Raw genomic sequence first — 23894 nt, forward strand, 5'->3', positions numbered from 1 at the left:
TATATATATACACAATATTATATTATATTATACATATATATATATATATATATATATATAATGTGTATATATATAATATAACTTATATATATATATATATAATACATATTATATATACATTGATATATATATAATATATATTAAAATATATATTATATATACATTGATATATATATATTAAAATATATTATATAATTATATAAATATATTATATAATAGATATATATATATATATAATAGATATATATTATATAATATATATATAATATATTGTAAATATATATTATATATGCAATTTATATATGATATTATATATTATATATGTATTATTTATAATATATAATATATATAATTAATATATATATTATATATAATATATAATTAATATATATATATTATATTATGTATATATTATATATATGTATATATACATATATATTATATATATATGTATACAAAATATATTATATATTATAATATATATTATATATATATATAATATATATTATGTATAATATATGTATATAACATATTTATATGTATATTATATATATAATATATATATATATACACTGTGTGTATATACTGTATATATATATATATATATATATATATATATATATATATATATATATATATATATATATATATATATATATATATATATATATATATAGTTTGTATTAGTCACACACTGTGGTTCAATGAAGGCCTCACTGTCCAGAGGAAATCATTGTATATATTAAGGCTGAAACGACGCGTCGACGTAGTCGACGTCATCGGTTACGTAAATACGTCGACGCCGTTTTTGTGCGTCGACGCGTCGCATATTTACGTCACACTACCGTCATGGCGAAGCGCAAAGCAGACGATCAAAGCAGACGATGCGAGCGAGGGGGGAAAAGCATGCCAAAAGTGGTCAAAGGTGTGGGAGTATTTCAATAAACGGCCTAATAATGTTGTTGTATGCACACTGTGTCGAGCGGAAATGGCCTATCATAGCAGCACAACGGCTATGAACGAACATTTGAAAAGAAAACCATCAACTAGTCAATCGTCCGCGCGAGCATACGTTGTCATCATTACACAAAAACATGAATGTGTCATTTGTATCTGCTAGGGGTGTAAAGGTACGTGTTTTGTATTGAACCGTTTCGGTACGGGGCTTTCGGTTCGGTACGGGGGTGTACCGAACGAGTTTCTAAGCTAAAGCTAACTTTAGCTGCTAAAGTCTTAACAAGCTGCTTCGCTCCTCTGCCTCTGTCTCAGCACGCAGCATTGTCCCACCCACACAACCATCTGATTGGTACACACGAAGCATTATCAGCCAATCAGCAGTGTGTATTCAGAGCGCATGTAGTCAGCGCTTCAGCGTGGAGCAGATAGGTGTTTAGCAGGTGAGCATCAGGCAGCGGACTCTCCCCAAATGATAATAAACACCTCCCAGTCAACTACTAGTAACATCACTATGAGCCCGTTGACCTTCCAGAAACTTAAACTGCAGCTCAGCTCACTCGCAATCCTGGCTTGAGGTGAAGGCTAATTACCTCTCAGTTCCAGCCACATCGACCCCTTCTGAGCGCCTATTTTCAGCTGCTGGGAATATTGTAAACAAGAAAAGAACCAGAGCATGTACACATGCTAACCTTTCTTCATTACAACTGTTAGTCACTCACTGGAATGAGTAGAATTGGTTATTGTGTACTGTGTTGGACTGGATGTTTATTTTGCACATTTTAAAAGCAATACTTAATGTTTACAGTGCTTCAGAATATTTAGATTGGCACTTTTTTGCAATACTTTCACTTTTGTTGAAATGTTTACACTGTTGTTACAGAATATTTCGTTTTGCACTTTTTTGTATTGGATGTTTATGTTTATTTTTGCACATTTTAAAGCAAAATAAGCAATACTTTTACTTTTGAAATGCTTATACTATTGCAGAATATTAAGATTTGCACTGGATGTTGACTTTTATATTTGCACATTAAAAAGCAAATAAGCTACTTTTAATTTTGTTAAATGTTAAAAGTTTTAAATGTTTACATTGTTACAGAATATTTAGTCATGTTGTTGTCAATGCTGACTGAGTGGCCATACTTCTTTTTTTTGTAAATAAAAGCCATGCCTTTTGAAAAAACGGGCCTACATTTATTTTTTCATCTTCATTTTGAATAAAAAAATAATCGCTAGAAGGAAAAATAATCTATAGATTAATCGAAAAAAAAAATCTATAGATTAACCGATTAATCGAAAAAAAAAATCTATAGATTAATCGATAGAAAAATAATCGTTAGCTGCAGCCTTAGTGTATATTGAATGTCTGTTAGTCTTCCGCACAAACAGAAGAGACAATAATGCGCATTTTGATTATATTTATCGCATTGGATGTTTCCAGGTGTCTCAATTGAAGCGAAGTTCCTTCTATTATTTTATTACATGTCATGTCCACTGCTTCCAAATTTAAGTGCAATACAATGTTTCACCTTCTTGGGGCACTGGACGATAAAACGATATCAAGATATATCGGGTTGCACACGCAACAGATATCAATAAAAAATGCTTTCAACAAAACGTTTTTTTTTTTATTTTTCCCCTCCTTTGTCAAAAGAAACCGAGAGTTGCGAAGCAAGTTTGGTTGCATGAACAAAGGCACTCGCTCCCCGGTAACCGAGCAACGCAGGAAGTGATCACTGATCAGTGAGAGTGACACGCTAACAGCCAATCGGGTAACAGTATTAACTATCAAGATGTTGCGCCGTTGTCTCGCGGTTGATTCTCTTTATGGAGTGAGAAGAGAAGGTAAAAATGAAGAAATTGGGGATAAAACGGGAAAAGTCACCTCAACAGTGTGCCAGTTTTTTAAAAACAGACCGTAGTCAGACCAATGTGGTCTGTAAATGACGCTCCACACCACCATCATTTTAAGAGGTTATTAAGTGTTCAATGTGATTTTAGAATTTGGTTTACATTGTTTTCGTGCTATTGTTGACATTTCCTTTATTTTCTGCCTTGATAGCTGAGGGGATTATAGCCAGAGGAAAACATTTCATATTTTTTTCTCCTGGTCCTCATTTTCAATAGGTCCTAAAAAAATTATCAATAATTATTGATATCGTTTTATATAAAACACCTATATCGTGATAGAGTTTAACCATATCACCCAGCCCTAGCTGGACTATTTGCATCCTCAGAAACGCGGAGGAACAAAAATACTTGATTCAATGGGAGAATACGCGGAAGGACAGATTTGACTGGAAACACCCACATTTAAAGGTCACTCCACCTTAGGAACAAAGGTGCGCACTAAAGAAGGGGACACGTTTTTCACTTAAGCACATGGGAGGAGGGCCTTAGGGTAGTCTAGTGTGTGTTCTACAATGCCAAATAACTGCAAAAACACAACAGAACGGTAAAGTTAAGCTCCACATGTCTCCATACGGGGCATCAATTTTTACATCGCAGTGGCCGAGTGAGGGCCAAAACCATCCACAGCCATTCATGCCATCCATTTTACCAACACCGTTCACGGGCCTACTTGGGACCACAAACTGTAGAAAGTGTTTTACAGACGAGAGAGGGCGGCCCACAAATGGCAGTTCATCAGAAATCCCTTACATATTTCACCAGGGGGCCAAAGAACACAAATCTCCTTTTTTAAGGAACTGCATGGAAACTCTTACAACTACCAATAATAAAAATAGCAAGTTTGGCTACTTTCCGTAGCAAAACTAGTTCTTCTGCTCGGATTGGAGTATTATTGGCACTATTTCTAAAGTGCTACGGGATGAATGGTGAACTTTTAAATATCTCCCAGCCTGGTGATAAAACAGCTCAGCATGCGGCGAGTGATGGATGCGCTAATAAAAATAACGACGCTACGCTGGCCTTTTGCACCCTTTCTAAAGAAGGCACTATGGGTGCTCTGTCGCCTCGCGGACTGAAATACTGCAGTGCCACTCAGGTGTCGGTGGGCTGCTCATAGCCACGAACAGGGCCGCTCCATTCTCGTTCACGTCCATCTCGTCTCCCCGCCACGGCCCGTCTTCCACGCCGTAGGCAGAGTGACCAGTCCAAAGGCTCCAGTTCTCCTCCCCAGAGTCCGTCTAGAGGTAGAGGTAGCTGACCCAGTAGACAATGTTGAAGAGCAAGAAAGACGTCGGGAAGAAAACCCGTGAGTAGGAATCCAGTTCGCTGATGTTGACGTGGACGCGCCCTTTCTTCCAGCCGCCTTCTTTACATTCCTCGTAGCAGCAGAAGAAGCTCTTGCAATCTTTGCCGTCCAGGCACTGGTCCAGGCAGTCGTCGTCGTAGTCCTGCCAGAAAAGAGCGTTGCCTCTAGGCATCATTGGCCGATGTGGTGGGCGACTCGTACTGAAGGAGGAATATGCCTAAAAGTGGGAGACACAGACAAGTTAACCTACTTAAGCACTAAGATAATAATACCTACTACGATATCGGTCATTCATAATCACAGTTACTGGACATGTGCTTGTTAGTAAAATCTCCAATACAAGCAGTCCTGTTTACTCCGGCAAAGTCGGACCGTCAATAAGCACACAAATCCTTCAATTTTAGTCAACTCATTTACGAATGGTAAACATGGTAGACTATAGGCTACCAGGAACGAGCAGCTACACAACAGCTAAGCACACAAGAGCACACAATCCAGACATATACAGTATATTAAGTGTCCCTAATTGAACAATATTGCAGTCTAAAACTACACATTTGTCAATATAAACAAGTATTAAATGATATAATTGCATATTACTCACACAAACAAAGTCTCCAGGGCAGAAACTATTAGAAAGTATCCAGTAACAAACGTGTCTGCATCATTCAACTTACTGCATCGTGAGCTTAAAGGCCTACTGAAATGAATTTTTTTTATTTAAACGCGGATAGCAGATCCATTCTATGTGTCATACTTGATCATTTCGTGATATTGCCATATTTTTGCTGAAAGGATTTAGTATAGAACAACGACGATAAAGTTCGCAACTTTTGGTCTCTGATAAAAAAAGCCTTGCCCCTACCGGAAGTAGTGTGACGACACCGGAGGAAGGGCTGCTCACATTTTCCTATTGTTTACACCAGAAGCGAGAGAGATTCGGACCGAGAAAGCAACGATTACCCCATTAATTTGAGCGAGGATGAAAGATTTGTGGATGAGGAACGTGTAAGTGAAGGACTAGCGTGCAGTGCAGAACGTATCTTTTTTCGCTCTGACCGTAACTTAGGTACAAGGGCTCATTGGATTCCACACTCTCTCCTTTTTCTATTGTGGATCACTGATTTGTATTTTAAACCACCTCGGATACTATATCCTCTTGAAAATGAGAGTCGAGAACGCGAAATGGACATTCACAGTGACTTTTATCTCCACGACAATACATCGGCGAAACACTTTAGCTACGGAGCTAACGTGATAGCATCGGTCTTAACTGCAGATAGAAACAAAATAAATAAACCCCTGACTGGAAGGATAGACAGAAGATCAACAATACTATTAAACCATGGACATGTAACTACACGGTTAATAATTTCCCGCTTGGCGAAGCTTAACAATGCTGTTGCTAACGACGCCATTGAAGCTAACTTAGCAACGGGACCTCACAGAGCTATGATAAAAACATTAGCTATCCACCTACGCCAGCCAGCCCTCATCTGCTCATCAACACCCGTGCTCACCTGCGTTCCAGCGATCGACGGAAGGACGAAGGACTTCACCCGATCATCCGTGCGGTCGGCGGCTAGCGTCGGCTAGCGCGTCTGCTATCCAAGTCAAAGTCCTCCTGGTTGTGTTGCTACAGCCAGCCGCTAATACACCGATCCCACCTACAACTTTCTTCTTTGCAGTCTTCATTGTTCATTAAACAAATTGCAAAAGATTCACCAACACAGATGTCCAGAATACTGTGGAATTTTGAGATGAAAACAGAGCTTTTTTGTATTGGATTCAATGGTGTCTGAATACTTCCGTTTAACTAGTGACGTCACGCGCATACGTCATCATACATAGACGTTTTCAACCGGAAGTTTAGCGGGAAATTTGAAATTGCACTTTATAAGTTAACCCGGCCGTATTGGCATGTGTTGCAATGTTAAGATTTCATCATTGATATATAAACTATCAGACTGCGTGGTCGGTAGTAGTGGCTTTCAGTAGGCCTTTAAGTACATAACTCCACATGTGTTCATTCATAGTTTTCATGCCTTCAGTGACAATCTACAATGTAAATAGTAATGAAAGTAAATAAAACACATTGAATGAGGAGAAGGTGTGTCCAAACCTTTGGCCTGTACTGTATATCCGGGATTTTCTATGGAAAATATTATTTATAGATTTGAACAAACTGAAGGTCACCGAGTGAAAGGATCGCGTTGGACCTCAGAGGTTTCACGGTTATCTAACTGAATGCTGTGTAAGTGCGACGAGGCCGCACGTGATGTCATCGCCACATCTTGCCCTTGGGCGACTGTGATTGTTTTTTTGTTAGACATTAAGGCCATGTCCACACGAACACAGAGTTTCAAAAACACATATTTGGGGTTAAAACGCTCTCCATCCACACAAGTGTAGTTTCAAAACGGTCTTATGTCTACACACAAACACATAGAAACTACATACACTTTGTCCAATCAGAAGCCTGGAAAAAGCAGCAATATCTGACTTGGTGGCGTCATTGTGTTTATTTTGATCGACTTTAGATGTACAATGACATGTACATTATCTTTAAAGGCCTACTGAAACCCACTACTACCGACCACGCAGTCTGATAGTTTATATATCAATGATGAAATCTTAACATTATAACACATGCCAATACGGCCGGGTTAACTTATAAAGTGACATTTTAAATTTGCCGCTAAACTTCCGGTTCGAAACGCCTCTGAGGATGACGTATGCGCGTGACGTAGACCGGCGAACACGGGTATGCCTTCCACATTGAAGCCAATACGAAAAAGCTCTGTTTTCATTTCATAATTCCACAGTATTCTGGACATCTGTGTTCGTGAATCTGTTGCAATCATGTTCATTGCATTATGAAGAAGGAAGCTGAGCAAGCAAAGAAGAAAGTTGTCGGTGCGAAATGGACGTATTTTTCGAACGTAGTCAGCCACAACAGTACAAAGCCGGCGCTTCTTTGTTTACATTCCCGAAAGATGCAGTCAAGATGGAAGAACTCGGATAACAGAGACTCTAACCAGGAGGACTTTTGACTTCGATACACAGACGCCTGTAGAGAACTGGGACAACACAGACTCTTACCAGGATTACTTTGATTTGGATGACAAAGACGCAGACGTGCTACCGTGAGTATGCAGCTTTGGCTTCTAAACATTTGATCGCTTGACCGTATGTGCGCAACTTTTTTTTGCGTATGTACGTAACTTTTTAAAAATATATAAGCTTTATGAACCTTGGGTTAGGTGAACGGTCTTTTGGGCTGAGTGATTGTGTGTGTTGATCAGGTGTTTGAATTGTATTGGCGTGTTCTATGGAGCTAGGAGCTAGCATAGGAGCTAGCATAACACGTACCGTACCGTACGTGCGCGTCACGTACGTAACTTTAAAAAAATATATAAGCTTTATGAACCTTGGGTTAGGTGAACGGTCTTTTGGGCTGAGTGATTGTGTGTGTTGATCAGGTGTTTGAATTGTATTGGCGTGTTCTATGGAGCTAGGAGCTAGCAGAGGAGCTAGGAGCTAGCATAACAAACACGCAGGTGTTTTTATGCAGGATTAATTTGTGGCATGTTAAATATAAGCCTGGTTGTGTTGTGGCTAATAGAGTATATATATGTCTTGTGTTTATTTACTGTTGTAGTCATTCCCAGCTGAATATCAGGTCACCCCCGGCTCTCACAGCATCTTCCCTATCTGAATAGCTTCAACTCCCCACTAGTCCTTCACTTGCACTTTACTCATCCACAAATCTTTCATCCTCGCTCGAATTAATGGGGAAATTGTCGCTTTCTCGGTCCGAATCTCTCTCACTTCATGCGGCCATCATTGTAAACAATAGGGAACTTTGCGTATATGTTCAACTGACTACGTCACGCTACTTCCGGTAGGGGCAAGCCTTTTTTTTTTATCAGATACCAAAAGTTGCAATCTTTATCGTCGTTGTTCTATACTAAATCCTTTCAGCAAAAATATGGCAATATCGCGAAATGATCAAGTATGACACATAGAATAGATCTGCTATCCCCGTTTAAATAAAAAAAAATCATTTCAGTAGGCCTTTAAAACCAGCCTGCAGGTACACAGAATCCTGGGAACATTGTTAAAGAGCGAATGCACACCTGTGCTGCTGAAACCCAACACTCATAGAATTAAAACATGTTCAGCAACATGGTGATGTATTACATGTGCAATGAAGTGTACATTATTTCTAAAATCAGCACGCACTAACGAGCCAAGGAAACCATTTTGCATGTTTAAGGGAATTATAAAGCATTTAATCATGGATATAGTGATATGTGTAATGAAGCGTATATTGTCTTTAACATCAGTACACACTACAAGGAGGACACAACATTATGTTTTTTTGTAGTTGCTTGCTCACTTTTTACACGGCTCCATCTACAAAAATGGAAGCAACACACGTAAGTTAACTTCATGATTTGTCGTTAGATGATTCCCGAGCGCGGCCATCGCTGCTGCTCACTGCTCCCCTCACCTCCCAGGGGGTGGAACAAGAGGATGGGTCAAATGCAGAGGGTAATTTCACCACACCTAGTGTGTGTGTGACAAATGACTATACAAGGACTAAAAACATAAGATAATATTGCACCTTTCTTATGACACAAAGCAAAAAGTCTCGCTAGTCAAAGTTGTTCCATCAGGTGGAGGTTCGACAGCGATCATAACCAAAACAGCTGACTGTCATTACCACTGGCGGGAGTGTCACAAAGCCCATTTTGATGTGTCTTTTGTATTAATGTTGAGTGAAAATAACAGCATGTTTACGTTCAAACATACATACATGAAGTCCTCTTATAGTGTGTTTAAAGGCAGCAAGGCAGTGTTGTTGAGCGTGGAGATGACAGCGCACAACCGTGACGTCATCACAAGTCTCCGTTTGTGCCGTGTACACGCATGCGCTAAGCCAGTGGTGTCCAAAGTGCGGCCCGCAGGTCATTTTTTAAAGGCCCCAAGGCACATTTTAAAAATACGATTGAAAAAAAATTAAAAACATAAAAAGTGGTATAAAAGAGCAAACAGGTGAAATGTAACAAGAAAATGTTGCAATGTTTACTCTTAATAACACAAAGCTGCCATGCAGGCTTTTTCTTTCTTTAAAAAATAATAATGAATCAAAATCAATGTCATTATGAATTATTGACCTATTAAAGGATCCAATTATGTGACATTAAATATTCCACTTTGAGATATTTTGGGGGGAAAATGTTGCATATTTTGTGTTTGCCATACAAAAAACTGAGCTGTTTTATTTTAAAGAAGGGCCTAAAACGAACAAACAAAAAACATAAACAACAATAGAACTTATAATTGATGGACGGATCTGAAGTTGATCTTGAGATTATTGTGTTAAAAGTAAACAGTAAAACAAGTGTATAATTTATTTTTTAATACTTTAATGAGTGGGACCCTTTTGGATCCACAATAATTTTTTAAGTGCCATTGCTCAAAAAATAATAATTAATTAAAATCAATGGTGTAATTGACATTTCTAAGGCTCCAATTATTATATAATCTCAAATATTCTACTGAAAAATTTTATTGGGTGAAAATATTGCATATTTTGTTTTTTCCATAAAAAAAAAAGGTTTTCTTTGACAAAAAGAGCATACAACTTAAATCTTTAAAAACGTTATATTGACAGATAGACCTAATGTTGATCTAGAGATTTAAAACTTGAATAATAATAAAAATTATATTACTGAATAATGACACATTTTTAATATTTTTTTTTGACCAAAACCCTTTGTGGTCCCCGGGATCAAACTTGAGTGGAGGCCTAAATGTATATTTTTTTATACATACATTGTATTGGTTTTTGAAATAAAAAATATCAAAATGGCCCCTGCTTGCTTTGATTTTTCAGTGTGCGGCCCTCAGTGGAAAAAGTTTGGACACCCCTGCGCTAAGCGGAGAGTTTTGGATACCTACACTTTGGCCGGCGTTTGCAAAAGTCTGCGTTTTCAAAGACAAAAGTATGCGTCTGCGTGTGGACAAGAGGCCTAAATGCAGAGCTAAGTATGCGTTTATTAAGTACCTGTGTTCGTGTGGACATGGCCGAAAACTAGGAACCTGAAGACAACAAGTGACTCATGGCTTGTCCTTGAGCGGAGTAGAACAATATCACCAGATTGTATCATGGGGTGGGAGGCGATGATGTCAGAGGCTCCCACCATCAACACACAAACAAACATCTCAACGGAGACAAAGCAAGGTAACAGGTTTATTAAAGGTGTTGGTCTTGCTTAGCTTCTGTAAGAATTGTTATGTTGACAACCAAAGTCTTTAGTAGCCTTAAGACCCGACACCTCCATCATCCACTGCTGCCATCGAGGCACTGGTGACAGGGGCAGCCTTGAGAACACCCACGCAAGGCTTGGAGCGCTCTTTGGTTGAAGTCAGCGAAGATTCTTAAGCGGCGCAATTGGGCTCATAAGGATAACGGCATGCACCTTGGAAAACATGGTGCCCTTAATATACAAGAGATGCCATCAATGAGCACTAAGCAGAGATGCTGGTGGTCTTTTGATCAGACATCTTGGTTTCAAGACCCATCAGAGGCAGCGAGGTCACAATGTTTTGCGCTAGATCAAATTAAATCAACTTTATTTATAAAGCACATTACCACAGGGGTAGCTAAAGTGCTGTACAATGGGCAGGTTAAAAGATAACACAAGAGAAACGAGAAACCACACCACAACACAAACAGAGCACGATAAAAAAAATAAAATAACGCTAATGACTTTCTTTGTTTTCATTAAAAGTGCATATTGTGAAAGGCAGTTTGGCCGTACTGTGTCGAATGATGACGGAGGAGACGGAAGGGTCCTTACCATTTTTTGGATCTTAGATGACGGGGCTCTGCGTATGGTATGGGAGCAGTAGTTGATCATGGCGTACTCGATCATGGCGGCGAAGACAAACAGGAAGCAGACCGTTACAAACAGGTCCATCGCCGTCACATAGGAGACTCTGGGCAAAGAGTTCCGGGCCACTGTGCTCAGTGTGGTCATGGTCAGCACGGTGGTGATGCCTGGGAAGGTAGCATGAATAGCAGATTGTCAACAAATACTCGTAGAGCACTTTAGTAGTTTATTATTCTTCGGTCAATCGTCAACCAAATAAACAAACAGTTGTACATTCATAGATTGAGTCTTGAAAGTAGGGATGTGTCGATCGATCGCCCACCAAGAAGTATCGGACGATTTTCATGAAAGAGTATGTGACCGCCACATGACAAACGCTGATCCCCTGTGGCTGAGACTTTTTACTTTTAGTCCCCCGGCTGACAAGCTAGCAGATAATCATGTATATCTACAAACCCCAAAACCAGTGAAGTTGGCACGTTGTGTAAATGGTAAATAAAAACATAATACAATGATTTGCAAATCCTTTTCAACCTATATTCAATTAAATAGACTGCAAAGACAAGATATTTAATGTTCGAACTGGTAAACTTTTGTTATTTTTTGCAAATATTTGCTCATTTGGAATTTGATGCCTGCAATATGATAAAAAAAAAGCTGGCACAAGTGGCAAAAAAGCCTGAGAAAGTCAAGGAATGCTCATCAAACACTTATTTGGAACATCCCACAGGTGAACAGGCTAATTGGGAACAGGCGGGTGCCATGATTGGGTATAAAAACAGCTTCCATGAAATGCTCAGTCATTCACAAACAAGGATGGGGCGAGGGTCACCACTTTGTGAACAAATGCGTGAGCAAATTGTCGAACAGTTTAAGAACAACGTTTCTCAACGAGCTATTGCAAGGAATTTAGGGATTTCACCATTTAAGGTCTGTAATATAATCAAAAGGTTCTGAAAATCTGGAGAAATCACTGCACGTAAGCGGCAAGCCCGTGACTTTCGAACCTTCAGGCGGTACTGCATCATAGAGCGACATCAGTGTGTAAAGGATATCAGGAACACTTCAGAAAACCACTGTCCGTAACTACAGTTTGTCGCTACATCTGTAAGTGCAAGTTAAAACTCTACTATGCAAAGCGAAAACCATTTCACAACAACACCCAGAAACACAGCCGGCTTCGCTGGACCTGAGGTCATCTAAGATGGACTGATGCAAAGTGGAAAAGTGTTCTGTGGTCTGACGAGTCCACATTTCAAATTGTTTTTGGAAACTGTGGACGTCGTGTCCTCCGGACCAAAGAGGAAAAGAATGTTATAGGCGCAAGGTTGAAAAGCCAGCATCTGTGATGGTATGGGGGTGTATTAGTGCCCAAGGCATGGGTAACTTACACATCTGTGAAGGCACCATTAATGCTGAAACGTACATACAGGTTTTGGAGCAACATATGTTGCCATCCAAGCAACATTATCATGGACGCCCCTGCTTATTTCAGCAAGACAATGCCAAGCCACATTCTGCACGTGTTACAACAGCGTGGTTTCATAGTAAAAGAGTGCGGGTACTAGACTGGCCTGCCTGTAGTCCAGACCTGTCTCCCATTGAAAATATGTGGTGCATTATGAAGCCTAAAATACCACAACGGAGACCCCCGGACTGTTGTACATCAAGCAAGAATGGGAAAGAATTCCACCTGAAAAGCTTCAAAAATTGATCTCCTCAGTTCCCAAACGTTTACTGAGTGTTGTTAAAAGGAAAGGCCATGAAACACAGTGGTAAAAATGCCCCTGCTCCAACTTTTTTGCAATATGTTTCTCAGTTCGAACATTAAATATCTTGTCTATGCAGTCTATTCAATTGAATATAAGTTGAAAAGGATTTTCGAATCATCGTATCCCGTTTTTATTTAAGATTTACACAATGTGCCAAAATCACTGGTTTTGGGTTCTGTACACACAGTGTGGAGGCGCTCCCCTAAGTTGTTAATAATCACCTCTATTGCAACACATGGTATCATATGTAACATTGTCACTGGAGTACGAGGCTAAACATGTAACACACCAAGCATGCTAATAGCTAAGCCAGCCACTAAACTACTTGTAGCTCGAAACACCAAGAAAGAAGTGCTTAGTAAAGTTTAAGAAGTGGAGATTGAAGAAAATAAAGCAGTTAACAGGAAATTTAATTAATTAATTTGACAGTTGACATGCGTGCTCAGAGACAAATTTAATTGCCGAAATGTACCGTATTTTTCGGAGTATAAGTCGCTCCGGAGTATAAGTCGCACCGGCCGAAAATGCATAATAAAGAAGGAAAAAAACATATATAAGTCGCACTGGAGTATAAGTCGCATTTTTTGGGGGAAATGTATTTGATAAAACCCAACACCAAGAATAAACATTTGAAAGGCAATTTAAAATAAATAAAGAATAGTGAACAACAGGCTGAATAAGTGTATGTTATATGACGCATAAATAACCAACTGAGAACGTGCCTGGTATGTTAAGGTAACATATTATGGTAAGAGTCATTCAAATAACTATAACATATAGAACATGCTATACGTTTACCAAACAATCGGTCACTCCTAATCGCTAAATCCCATGACATCTTGTACGTCTAGAATGAGCTAAATATTATTATTATTATTATTATTATTATTATTATATTTTACGGTAATGTGTTAATAATTTCACACATAAGTCGCTCCTGAGTATAAGTCGCACCCCTGGTCAAACTAGGAAAAAAACTGCGACTTATAGTCCGAAAAATACGGTATTAACAGGAAATGTAATTAATCAATTTGACAGTTGACATGCGTGTTTGCGTGCCGCTCAGAGACAAATTTAATTGCCGAAATTTACGTTAATTGGTCGGAATGTACTGAGAAGTTGAAAGCATTGCTGCATAATTTGCAGGAATTGGTTGAGTTCGGGGAAAATTTTCGCGATTGTCGCGTTGCAAAATAAATGTGATTGATGCCGGTATCGGCCGATCTCACACATGGAAGATCCGTATGGGAATCGGCGGCCTGAAACGCTGATCGGAACACCCGTCAATCACAGCACTTACGAAACATGGCGGTCAAATCGCTCCGTATCGCACTTGTCCAGCTGTCAGGAAATATTTGCAGGGTTTCTTCAAAAAATGTTCAACTTCAATCAATCAATCAATCAATCAATGTTTGTTTATTTAGCCCTAAATCACAAGTGTCTCAAAGGGCTGCACAAGCCACAACGACATCCTCGGTTCAGAGCCCACATACGGGCAAGGAAAAACTCACAACCCAGTGGGATGTCAATGTGAATGACTATGAGAAACCTTGGAGAGGACCGCAGATGTGGGTGACCCCCGCCCCCTCTAGGGGAGACCAGATGCAATGGACGTCGAGTGGGTCTAGCACAGGGGTCGGGAACCTTTTTGGCTGAGAGAGCCATGAAAGCCAAATATTTTAAAATGTATTTCCGTGAGAGCCATATAATATTTTTTATTACTGAATACAACTAGATGCTTGCATTTTTAAGTCAGACCAACATTTTTAGAGTATATAAAGTCTCATATTCTTTTTAATAACATCGTTATTCTGAAGCTAACCAATAATAAATAATAATACCATTAATGCGACTACTTGAACAGGTGCGATAGAAAACGGATGGATGGATTAAAATGCATGAGAATGTTTTATATTTTGAACGTTATTTTTAACACTGTGATTACCAGCTGAATTATTCATTACTTATCGTGTTAAGCAATGTCAGCTAAGATTTATCTGAGAGCCAGATGCAGTCATCAAAATAGCCACATCTAGCTCTAGAGCCATAGGTTCCCTACCCCTGGTCTAGCATAATATTGTGAAAGTCCAGTCCATAGGGGATCTAACATAATAGTGAGAGTCCAGTCCAACTTGAAAACATCAGTGATGTCCTGTCGACATAAACGTTGCAAGGGCAGATTGGACCTGATTGGGAATTCGACCTGGCTCATCAGAAGCCATTGTTAAAAACAATGTGGCGTTAACTGAATGGAGCCAAGTTAAGAAGAGGGCTGAGGGTGAGACGGAGACACAGGCGGAACATTCTACGGCTCTTCCTGCCACGTCTGATCCTTGCCCTTCTTCTCCTTCCCTCAGCCTCTTTCATCCTCTTGTCGTTCATGGCGCCGTTTTCGCCCGCCGTTTCCATAGAGACGAGTCTATTTCAAGCGACCTACTCCGGTCTAGTGCTCGTCTTGCACGTCCTCACTGGCTACACTTAAGGTACAAGACCCGCTCTCGTCTGCTTCCTCGACTCTGCACATGCGAGGTGCGTGGTCCAGCGCGCACAGTGGCTTCTCTCCGTCAAATTAGGGCCACTAATCTTGTTTTCACCCTTTTATTCACTCCTTGGGTAACGTCTGTGCGTGGTGCCATGGCAACCGTGGCGATGCCTTTTCTGCACGGACTATTGAGAACCTGTGGCGTAACAAACGCTGCGGCTCATATGCCAGAACACACATGGAGCTTGATGCTGTGATCACAGCAAAGATGAATGCCAACTCCGTGCAGGTGTGGCGTAACCAATGTTTCAACGGGCCAACGTTTATTTCACATTTACATGTAAAACATTTTCTACAGGGAAGGGATTCCTGGGTGGATCTCGCGTGAGATGAAGAGGGGCGGGTTAGTGGATAGTGCACCCCCTAATTCGTCACGTTTCGTGTGTCGGGTAAACCAAGACAAACAGGGCCCAGTGGTTAGAGATCGGTAGGTTGTGAGTTCAAACCCCGGCCGAGTCATACCAAAGACTATAAAAATTGGACCCATTACCTCCCTGCTTAGCACTCAGCATCAAGGGTTGGAATTGGGGGTTAAATCACCAAAAATGATTTCCGGGCGCGGCCACGGCTGCTGCTCACTGCTCCCCTCACCTCCCAGGGGGTGATCGAGAGTGATGGGTCAAATGCAGAGAATAATTTCGCCACACCTAGTGTGTGTGTGTGATAATTATTGGTACTCTAACTAATGAATCTTCCTCCTACTGTGTTTTGGCCTTTGGTCATCGTGTCATTTGTAAAGATAGATAGATAGATAGATAGATAGATAGATAGATAGATAGATAGATAGATAGATAGATAGATAGATAGATAGATAGATAGATAGATAGATAGATAGATAGATAGATAGATAGATAGATAGATAGATAGATAGATAGATAGATAGATAGATAGATAGATAGATAGATAGATAGATAGTACTTTATTGATTCCTTCTGGAGAGTTCCCTCAGGAAAATTAAAATTCCAGCAGCAGTGTACAGAGTTGAGATCGAATTTAAAAAGTAAAAAAGTAAATAATGGGGGTATAAATGGAAACAAAATAGAAAAATATTACAATAAATAAAAAATAAAAAGCAACAATGAGAATAAAAATATAACAGTAAAATAAGAATATAACAAGAGAAACTAGACTAGAAAAGAGTCTAATGAAAAGGCTTTGATCTAACCTGGTCAGAGGTGACTTAAAGCTTGAAATAATGGTCATGCGTTCACTCCGACATGATTCAGTGTCATGTTGCCAATTCGCGCAAACCCAACCAATTCTCGCCCATTATGTGCGGCCTCGCAACTCTGTCCAATGCCCGCAACTTCCCCACATATTTTGGCCAATCATATTTGTCTCTGTCAACCGTCGGATCTAGGGGTGCCCAAAGTGCGGCCCGTAGATAATTTTCTAACGACCCACGGCACAATTGTTAGCATTCTAATATTAGCCTGCTAGATTTTTTTGCCATTTTTGTAGGTATACACCTCAGCGTCAAATATTTTTGTTACTTGAGCATGCTAACGTTAAAATGTTAGCTTTTTTTTTTTTTAAAGATCATTTTGTAGATATACACCTTAGTCATAATTTGGTACTTAATGCCAACCCTAACAGAATTTTTAAACAAATTCTTCCTTCATGCGCACGCCTCAGTAATATATTTTGTTCCTTGTTACATTTAGCATTTTAGCATGCTAACGCTAGTGTGCTCGATTTTTAGCTAATTTAGCAGGTATACACTTCGGTGTCATATATTGGTATTTCACTAATGCTAACTCCAAGCATGCTATTGTTAGCATACTAAAAGTACTGTTAGCATGCTAGCTTTTTTTAAAACTAATTTTGCTCATATTTGGGGACGACGTGGCGCAGTTGGGAGAGTGGCCGTGCCCATCTACCAACCTAGTCACGTCCGTTGTGTCCTTGAGCAAGACACTTCACCCTTGCTCCTGATGGGTCGTGGTTAGGGCCTTGCATTGCAGCTCCCGCCATCAGTGTGTGAATGTGTGTGTGAGTACCTTGAAGGTAGAAAAGCGCTATACAAGTATAACCCATTTACCATTTTTTTTCTTACTTGACGCTCTCTGGCCGGCGTGTTAACTATTACTGTATGATTTCAGCATTCACACAACATTTCTAAGGAAAATGCTTTTTTTTAGTTCTTTGAACAAAATATGTTTTCCTGTTTTGTAGGTGAAAAGTATCAAAATGGCCCCTGTATTCTTTGATTTGTTAGTCCGCGGCCCTCGGTGGAAAAAGTTTGGGAACCCCAGCGCTCATGAAAACTTATATGGGTTTCTTACATAGACGAAGCAGGAATCGCGAGAACAATTGTCACATAGCTAACACCCTTGTATGCACGTACAACACTTAAGTTAGCATACCAGCATGTTGAATTTAATTATGGAATGGATCACGCAAATAAATCAAACAATGCACTAATAAGTCTAAGAAACTCTTGAAACTGAACGTGTTTACAAAATACAAAGGTAGAAGAATCCTGATAAACATATTGAAACTTATCATATAAGGCCGCCTAGTGGTTAGAGTGTCCGCCCTGAGATCGGTAGGTCGTGAGTTCAAACCCCGGCCGAGTCATACCAAAGACTAAAAAAATGGGACCCATTACCTCCCCTGCTTGTCACTCAGCATCAAGGGTTGGAATTGGGGGTTAAATCACCAAAAACGATTCCCGGGCGCAGCCACCGCTGCTGCTCACTGCTCCCCTCACCTCCCAGGGGGTGAACAAGGGGATGGGTCAAATGCAGAGGACAAATTTCACCACACCTAGTGTGCGTGTGACAATCGTTGGTACTTTACTTTAACTTTTTAACTTTAAAAAAAGATAATCTTATTCATCTCAATCAAAACTTATAAACACGTATTTATTCACGATAACTTTAGTTGCTTGTGTTACAAATTGACCACAGGAATCTAAAAAATTTTTTTCCCGCTATTAAATGGAAATAGATTGTCGAGACCTATCAGATCAGGTCATACCTTGTTTTGGATGTTTGGTGTTTTTGTCCCGGTCCAGCGCTCGTATTCTAGTTTTGACTTCCTGTTTTGTGTGTGTTGCCTTGCAATGACTTTATTCCCTGTTTGGCAATCTGTGGACTCACCTGTCCCTGATCACTAATCAGGAGGGTTTATTTGCCAGATTCACCTGCCTCTTGCTGCTTGAACATTCTGGGTGGTTGCTAGTTCACACTTTGCATACCTTTCCCTGCATCCTGTGCCCTTCCATGTTGCACTAGTTTTGGGTTGTAAGTGCACTCCCTGCTGCACTCTAGTTTTCTATTTTTTGGACATTACATACTCTATCTGCCCGTTGTCCCCCGTTTCCGCATCTTGGGGTCACAACTACCGCAGTAATGCGTATACGTAACAGGGGTAGCATTAAATAAGCTCTGCTTCTTCCTACTCCTTTTCAGACATATTGTAATGAGAAACTGTAAACACTGTATGCATGTTTGAAGCAAACTAATACCATACCCATTACATCAGGTTTCTGCTAAGCCTTCTGGGTAAAGTGGTATTTAAATACTTATCGACACACTGGCATTCTGACTTCCTAGGTTACACGTATTTGTCTTTTTAACCTTTATTTATATGATGCTGCAAATAAGAACACATTCTCATTTGCAACATTTACATGGCAGAGATTTTGAAATGTGATCATCTTATTGTCTAACAAAAATGAGCACTATTGATTGCTCTCAACAGTTCAAAAAAGCTCTTAAAGTATTGGAACAATAATGAATGTTTAAGATGGAATAACACTTTCCATCTGTAAAAAACATGGACAATGTCTGCATTTTTTGTACGACAGAGGAAACCCTTTGGTGGTGTTTCTTTCTGTGATTATAATGATCACTATTATTACGTGGCTGGGGCCCCTACTCTGGCTCCGGCACATACTGGGAGTCAAATATATTGTACATACAAATTCACATAAATACTCACATACACACAATTATTCATACATATATACATACATACGTGCACACATTGGTACTTACACTCCCACATACATACACAAATACAGTACACACCTACACACGCAAAGTCCTTACATACAAACGCACATTCACTGTACAAACATACATATACACATACTGTACATATACATTCACTGTACAAACATACATATGCACATACTGTACATATACATTCACTGTACAAACATACATATGCACATACTGTACATATACATTCACTGTACAAACATACATATACTACCGTTCAAAAGTTTGGGGTCACCCAAACAATTTTGTGGAATAGCCTTCATTTCTAAGAACAAGAATAGACTGTCGAGTTTCAGATGAAAGTTCTCTTTTTCTGGCCATTTTGAGCGTTTAATTGACCCCACAAATGTGATGCTCCAGAAACTCAAACCGCTCAAAGGAAGGTCAGTTTTGTAGCTTCTGTAACGAGCTAAACTGTTTTCAGATGTGTGAACATGATTGCACAAGGGTTTTCTAATCATCAATTAGCCTTCTGAGCCAATGAACAAACACATTGTACCATTAGAACACTAGAGTAATAGTTGCTGGAAATGGGCCTCTATACACCTATGTAGATATTGCACCAAAAACCAGACATTTGCAGCTAGAATAGTCATTTACCACATTAGCAATGTATAAAGTGTATTTCTTTAAAGTTAAGACTAGTTTAAAGTTATCTTCATTGAAAAGTACAGTGCTTTTCCTTCAAAAATAAGGACATTTCAATGTGACCCCAAACTTTTGAACGGTAGTGTATATACAGTACATACTGTACATATACAAGCACATATGCATACATACACTCATGCATATAATCCCGTTTCATCAAACATATATTAACGTTGTTCCCTTAAGGGAAACTGGGTAACACAAGGCACACTGACAAAGCTTAACCTATTATTACTATAACAATCTACAAGGTTAATACAGTTCGCTTCTCTTTCTTCCCCTCCATTTATCTGCTTTCTTTTGTATTTCAAGTTATCATTACATATATGTATTGTTGATAATAGAGGTAATTAGTGTTATTAATTGTCAATAGTGTTATTTCTATTGGTATTTGTATTGCTCCATTTGTAGTATAATAATGCTCATTGTCATTTCTGTGTTATTAATATTTATTTCACTAACTGCTTGTTTGCTATCACTTTAACTATCATATTTGTAAATCTGTACAGCCGAGTCGCTGGACAGAACAAAATAAAAAATAAACAAATATATAAATAAATTAAAAAATATATATATAAATATCACTATTATTAGTTGTAATTAAAACAGTACAGACATTTGACAATAGACGTCAAGTATTCTGCCATCTAGTGCCTAGGCTAGCCTGTGCGCTACAAAACAATAAAACATCAATTGTATGTTTTTCAATTTTTGTGGCAACCCTGCACTTTTTGAAGTGAAGGAACACTTCCACATTGTACTTGTGATTTTATGAATGTGCTAGCATTCCATGTTTAAAATGAAAAAAAGCCTCAAAGCATCGCAATTTTCTGAAAAAGCTGCCACAAATTCAGGCGTTTTAGTCAGTCAGAAAAAAAGCCTGATTTGTTGAACTTGCAGTGACTTCCTCCTTACAGCCAGTTTACTCAACCATACGTTCATGTGTCCTTGACTACGGTTCAGTGGTTTGCCTTTCGCTGCTAAAACATTTAAACGCCTGCGCGGGAAAGAAACACCTCCCGCTGCTTCTTGCAAAACAGTTTAAAGGTCTGATACCACCCGAGTTTATGGCTGTGCCATCGTCCCGAGAGGAGCGCTGTCAGCGTTTCAGCTTTATGTTTGACGTGTCGCTTGTGTGACTGACGGCTCTTCCAGGAAAACCCTTCACGGAGCAGCAGGAAGGACCATTTCTTGTTGTTTTGATACTGCAAGAGTCACCCGTCAGTCGTGAAGTGCAACTGACGTTTACGCTGCTCCGGTAAAAATACATGTTAAAAAATACAATACAAAAGCATCAAGGCACATCATGTGTGTTATTAGTATATAACATAGGGTTGTCTAAACCACGGCCCGCGGGCCTAATGTGGCCTGCGAGACGACGGCACGGTTTAATTTCATGAAGCAACCTGGCCATGCTAAATTTAAATACCCAGGGGTCTGACAGTTGGCAATTTGTCGCCCTCATGTGGACAATGCAAGAAAATCAGGTCAGTGACCATAACGTGTACTTTCTTAACTTAACACATCATTGACTTATGACCCAATCCAAGCAACCTTTCCTAGTCATGATGCAGGAAAAAAACAAATTAACCAGCACAAAAAGTTAACACACATGGTCACACAACACAACCTGCTCACTGAACTTTGTGAATATTATTTAAAAAAAAAGTCACATCACCATAAATAAAAATAAAAATTACACGCATTTAAATCCATTGCAAGGCATGATGGGGAAAAATGAAAAACACTCTTTCCACACTTATCCATGTTTGACTTTCAGCTGCTTGATAGTTCTGATTGATTAAAAAGCTTTAAAGAGGTAGTCAAGGAAGTAAACATGGTAGGAGTTGAAATTTCACATAATATTAAATTATAATAACTATTAATTATATATTCATTATATGTAAACACACTATTTATACATACATACATACATATATAAACATACATACATACATATATAAACATACATACATACATATACAAACATAATTATGTATACATACATACACATATATATACATATACAGACAAACATATATATATATATATATATATATATATATATATATATATATATATATATATATATATATATATATATATATATATATATATATATATATATATATATATACAAACAAACATATATACATATACAAGCACACACACACACATATATACATATAAAAACAATACACAAGTATTCAGCTAGGTTGCATGTCGGTAATGATGCCAGCAATTCAAAGTGGTTTGTAGGGGATGAATAAATAGTTAAAAAATGTATTTATTTATTAAAAATTTAGGGAGGGGAGGGAAAATAACTACTGTGAATTCCAGGCTACTTTTTTCCTACGCTTTGAAACCTGCGGCTTATAAAACAGTGCGGCTAATTTATGGATTTTTTTCCCACGTTAAATTTTTGAATGTTCTTTGCTGACAGCCATAAAGCAAATAGTTTTTAACAAACACATGTGTGTTCTTGTTTGTGTTATGGCGCCATAGTAGGTGCTGCTTGGTGAAGGTGAATTCCTGCTGTTTAAAGCTTTGAACCAGAAGTACAACTGCCGTTCCGTCTTCTAATCGTCCATCGTAATTCTACTCGTATGGATTCATTATTCATCACTCCGAGCAACGTTTGTAAGTTTTACAATGTCCATCTATCCATCCATTTTATACCGCTTGTCCCTTTCGGGGTCGCTGGAGCCGGGCAGCAGGCGGGGTACACCCTGGACAAGTCGCCACCTCATCGCAGGGCCAACACAGATAGACAATTCTTACTTACTAAACCGGAAGAGTTAGGGCTGCATGGGATTCTGGGTATTTGTTTTGTTGTGTTTATGTTGTGTTACGGTGCGGATGTTCTCCCGAAATGTGTTTGTCATTCTTGTTTGGTGTGGATTCACAGTGTGGCGCATATTTCTAACAGTGTTACAGTTATTTATACGGGTACCGTCAGTGTAACCTGTATCGCTGTTGGCCAAGTATGCATTGCATTTACGTGTGTGTGCGTGCTGAAGTCGCACATATTTTGCGACTGGGTGGGCACGTTGTTGGAATGGATGAAAAGCAGACGTGACGACAGCTCGAGGACGATAAACACAGTGCCTTTAAGGCACGCCCCCAAGACTGTGGTCCGGGTGGACTACGAGATATAATGACTGATGAACACCTTCGTTCGATAATGAAAGATGCCTCGGCTCAAAGCCTGAGCCCCGGCATTAATAAACTAGCATCCAAGAAAAGATGGCAGGTATCTGGCTTGGGCACATCAGATTAGATCAGTGTGTTGCAAACTGAGTAGTTTAAAGTCCTGAATGGTTGGTTTATTCATTATTTTATTTTCAAATGTATTAGTCTGTGGAAAAAGTTAATGTTGATATTTACCTCAGAAGGCTGTAAATAGAAAAGAGGCATTACATTTTTATTTAAATTGTATTTGATATGCCATTGATATTTTTTAATTATTATTATTATTTGAAACTCGATTTTGCATGTCACTATAAAGTTAAATAAGTCTTACTTGTTCAATATTCAATGCAAAACTTGTTTGGGTCCCTATTAAAAGGTTAATTTGTTGAACCTTGGCCCGCGGCGTTGTACAGTTTTACATTTTGGCCCACTCTGTATTTGAGTTTGACACCCCTGTACTAAACCGTCCCGGGTTAAATCACCAAAATGATTCCCGGGCGCGGCCACCGCTGCTGCTCACTGCTCCCCTCACTTCCCAGGGGGTGAGGGGTCAAATGCAGAGGATAATCTCTCTTTGTTTTTTGTTTTTTTTCATAAAGAAATACAATCATGTGTGCTTACGGACTGTATCCCTGCAGACTGTATTGATCT

The 23894-nt window shown here is 39.1% G+C and overlaps 1 protein-coding gene across 3 annotated transcripts in view; it reads right to left on the reverse strand.

The window, feature by feature from the left end:
* Window positions 1-2072: 2072 nt before the first annotated feature.
* LOC133657807 (gamma-aminobutyric acid receptor subunit gamma-3-like) overlaps window positions 2073-23894 on the reverse strand; it is a 244370-nt gene continuing 222548 nt past the window's right edge. The window contains exons 9-10 of one of the 3 annotated variants that reach the window (XM_062059572.1): window positions 11047-11246; window positions 2073-4391 (exon numbers count right to left, since the gene is read on the reverse strand). In XM_062059572.1, coding sequence (XP_061915556.1) covers window positions 4107-4391; window positions 11047-11246 — 485 coding nt within the window. In that variant the 3' untranslated portion in view covers window positions 2073-4106. Of the gene's footprint in view, window positions 4392-11046; window positions 11247-23894 lie in introns of those variants that run through there. The other 2 variants (XM_062059577.1, XM_062059587.1) reach the window with 2 other exon arrangements.

The sequence above is a fragment of the Entelurus aequoreus genome, linkage group LG01, assembly GCF_033978785.1.
Source record: "Entelurus aequoreus isolate RoL-2023_Sb linkage group LG01, RoL_Eaeq_v1.1, whole genome shotgun sequence".
In the NCBI taxonomy this organism is placed as follows: Eukaryota; Metazoa; Chordata; class Actinopteri; order Syngnathiformes; family Syngnathidae; genus Entelurus; species Entelurus aequoreus.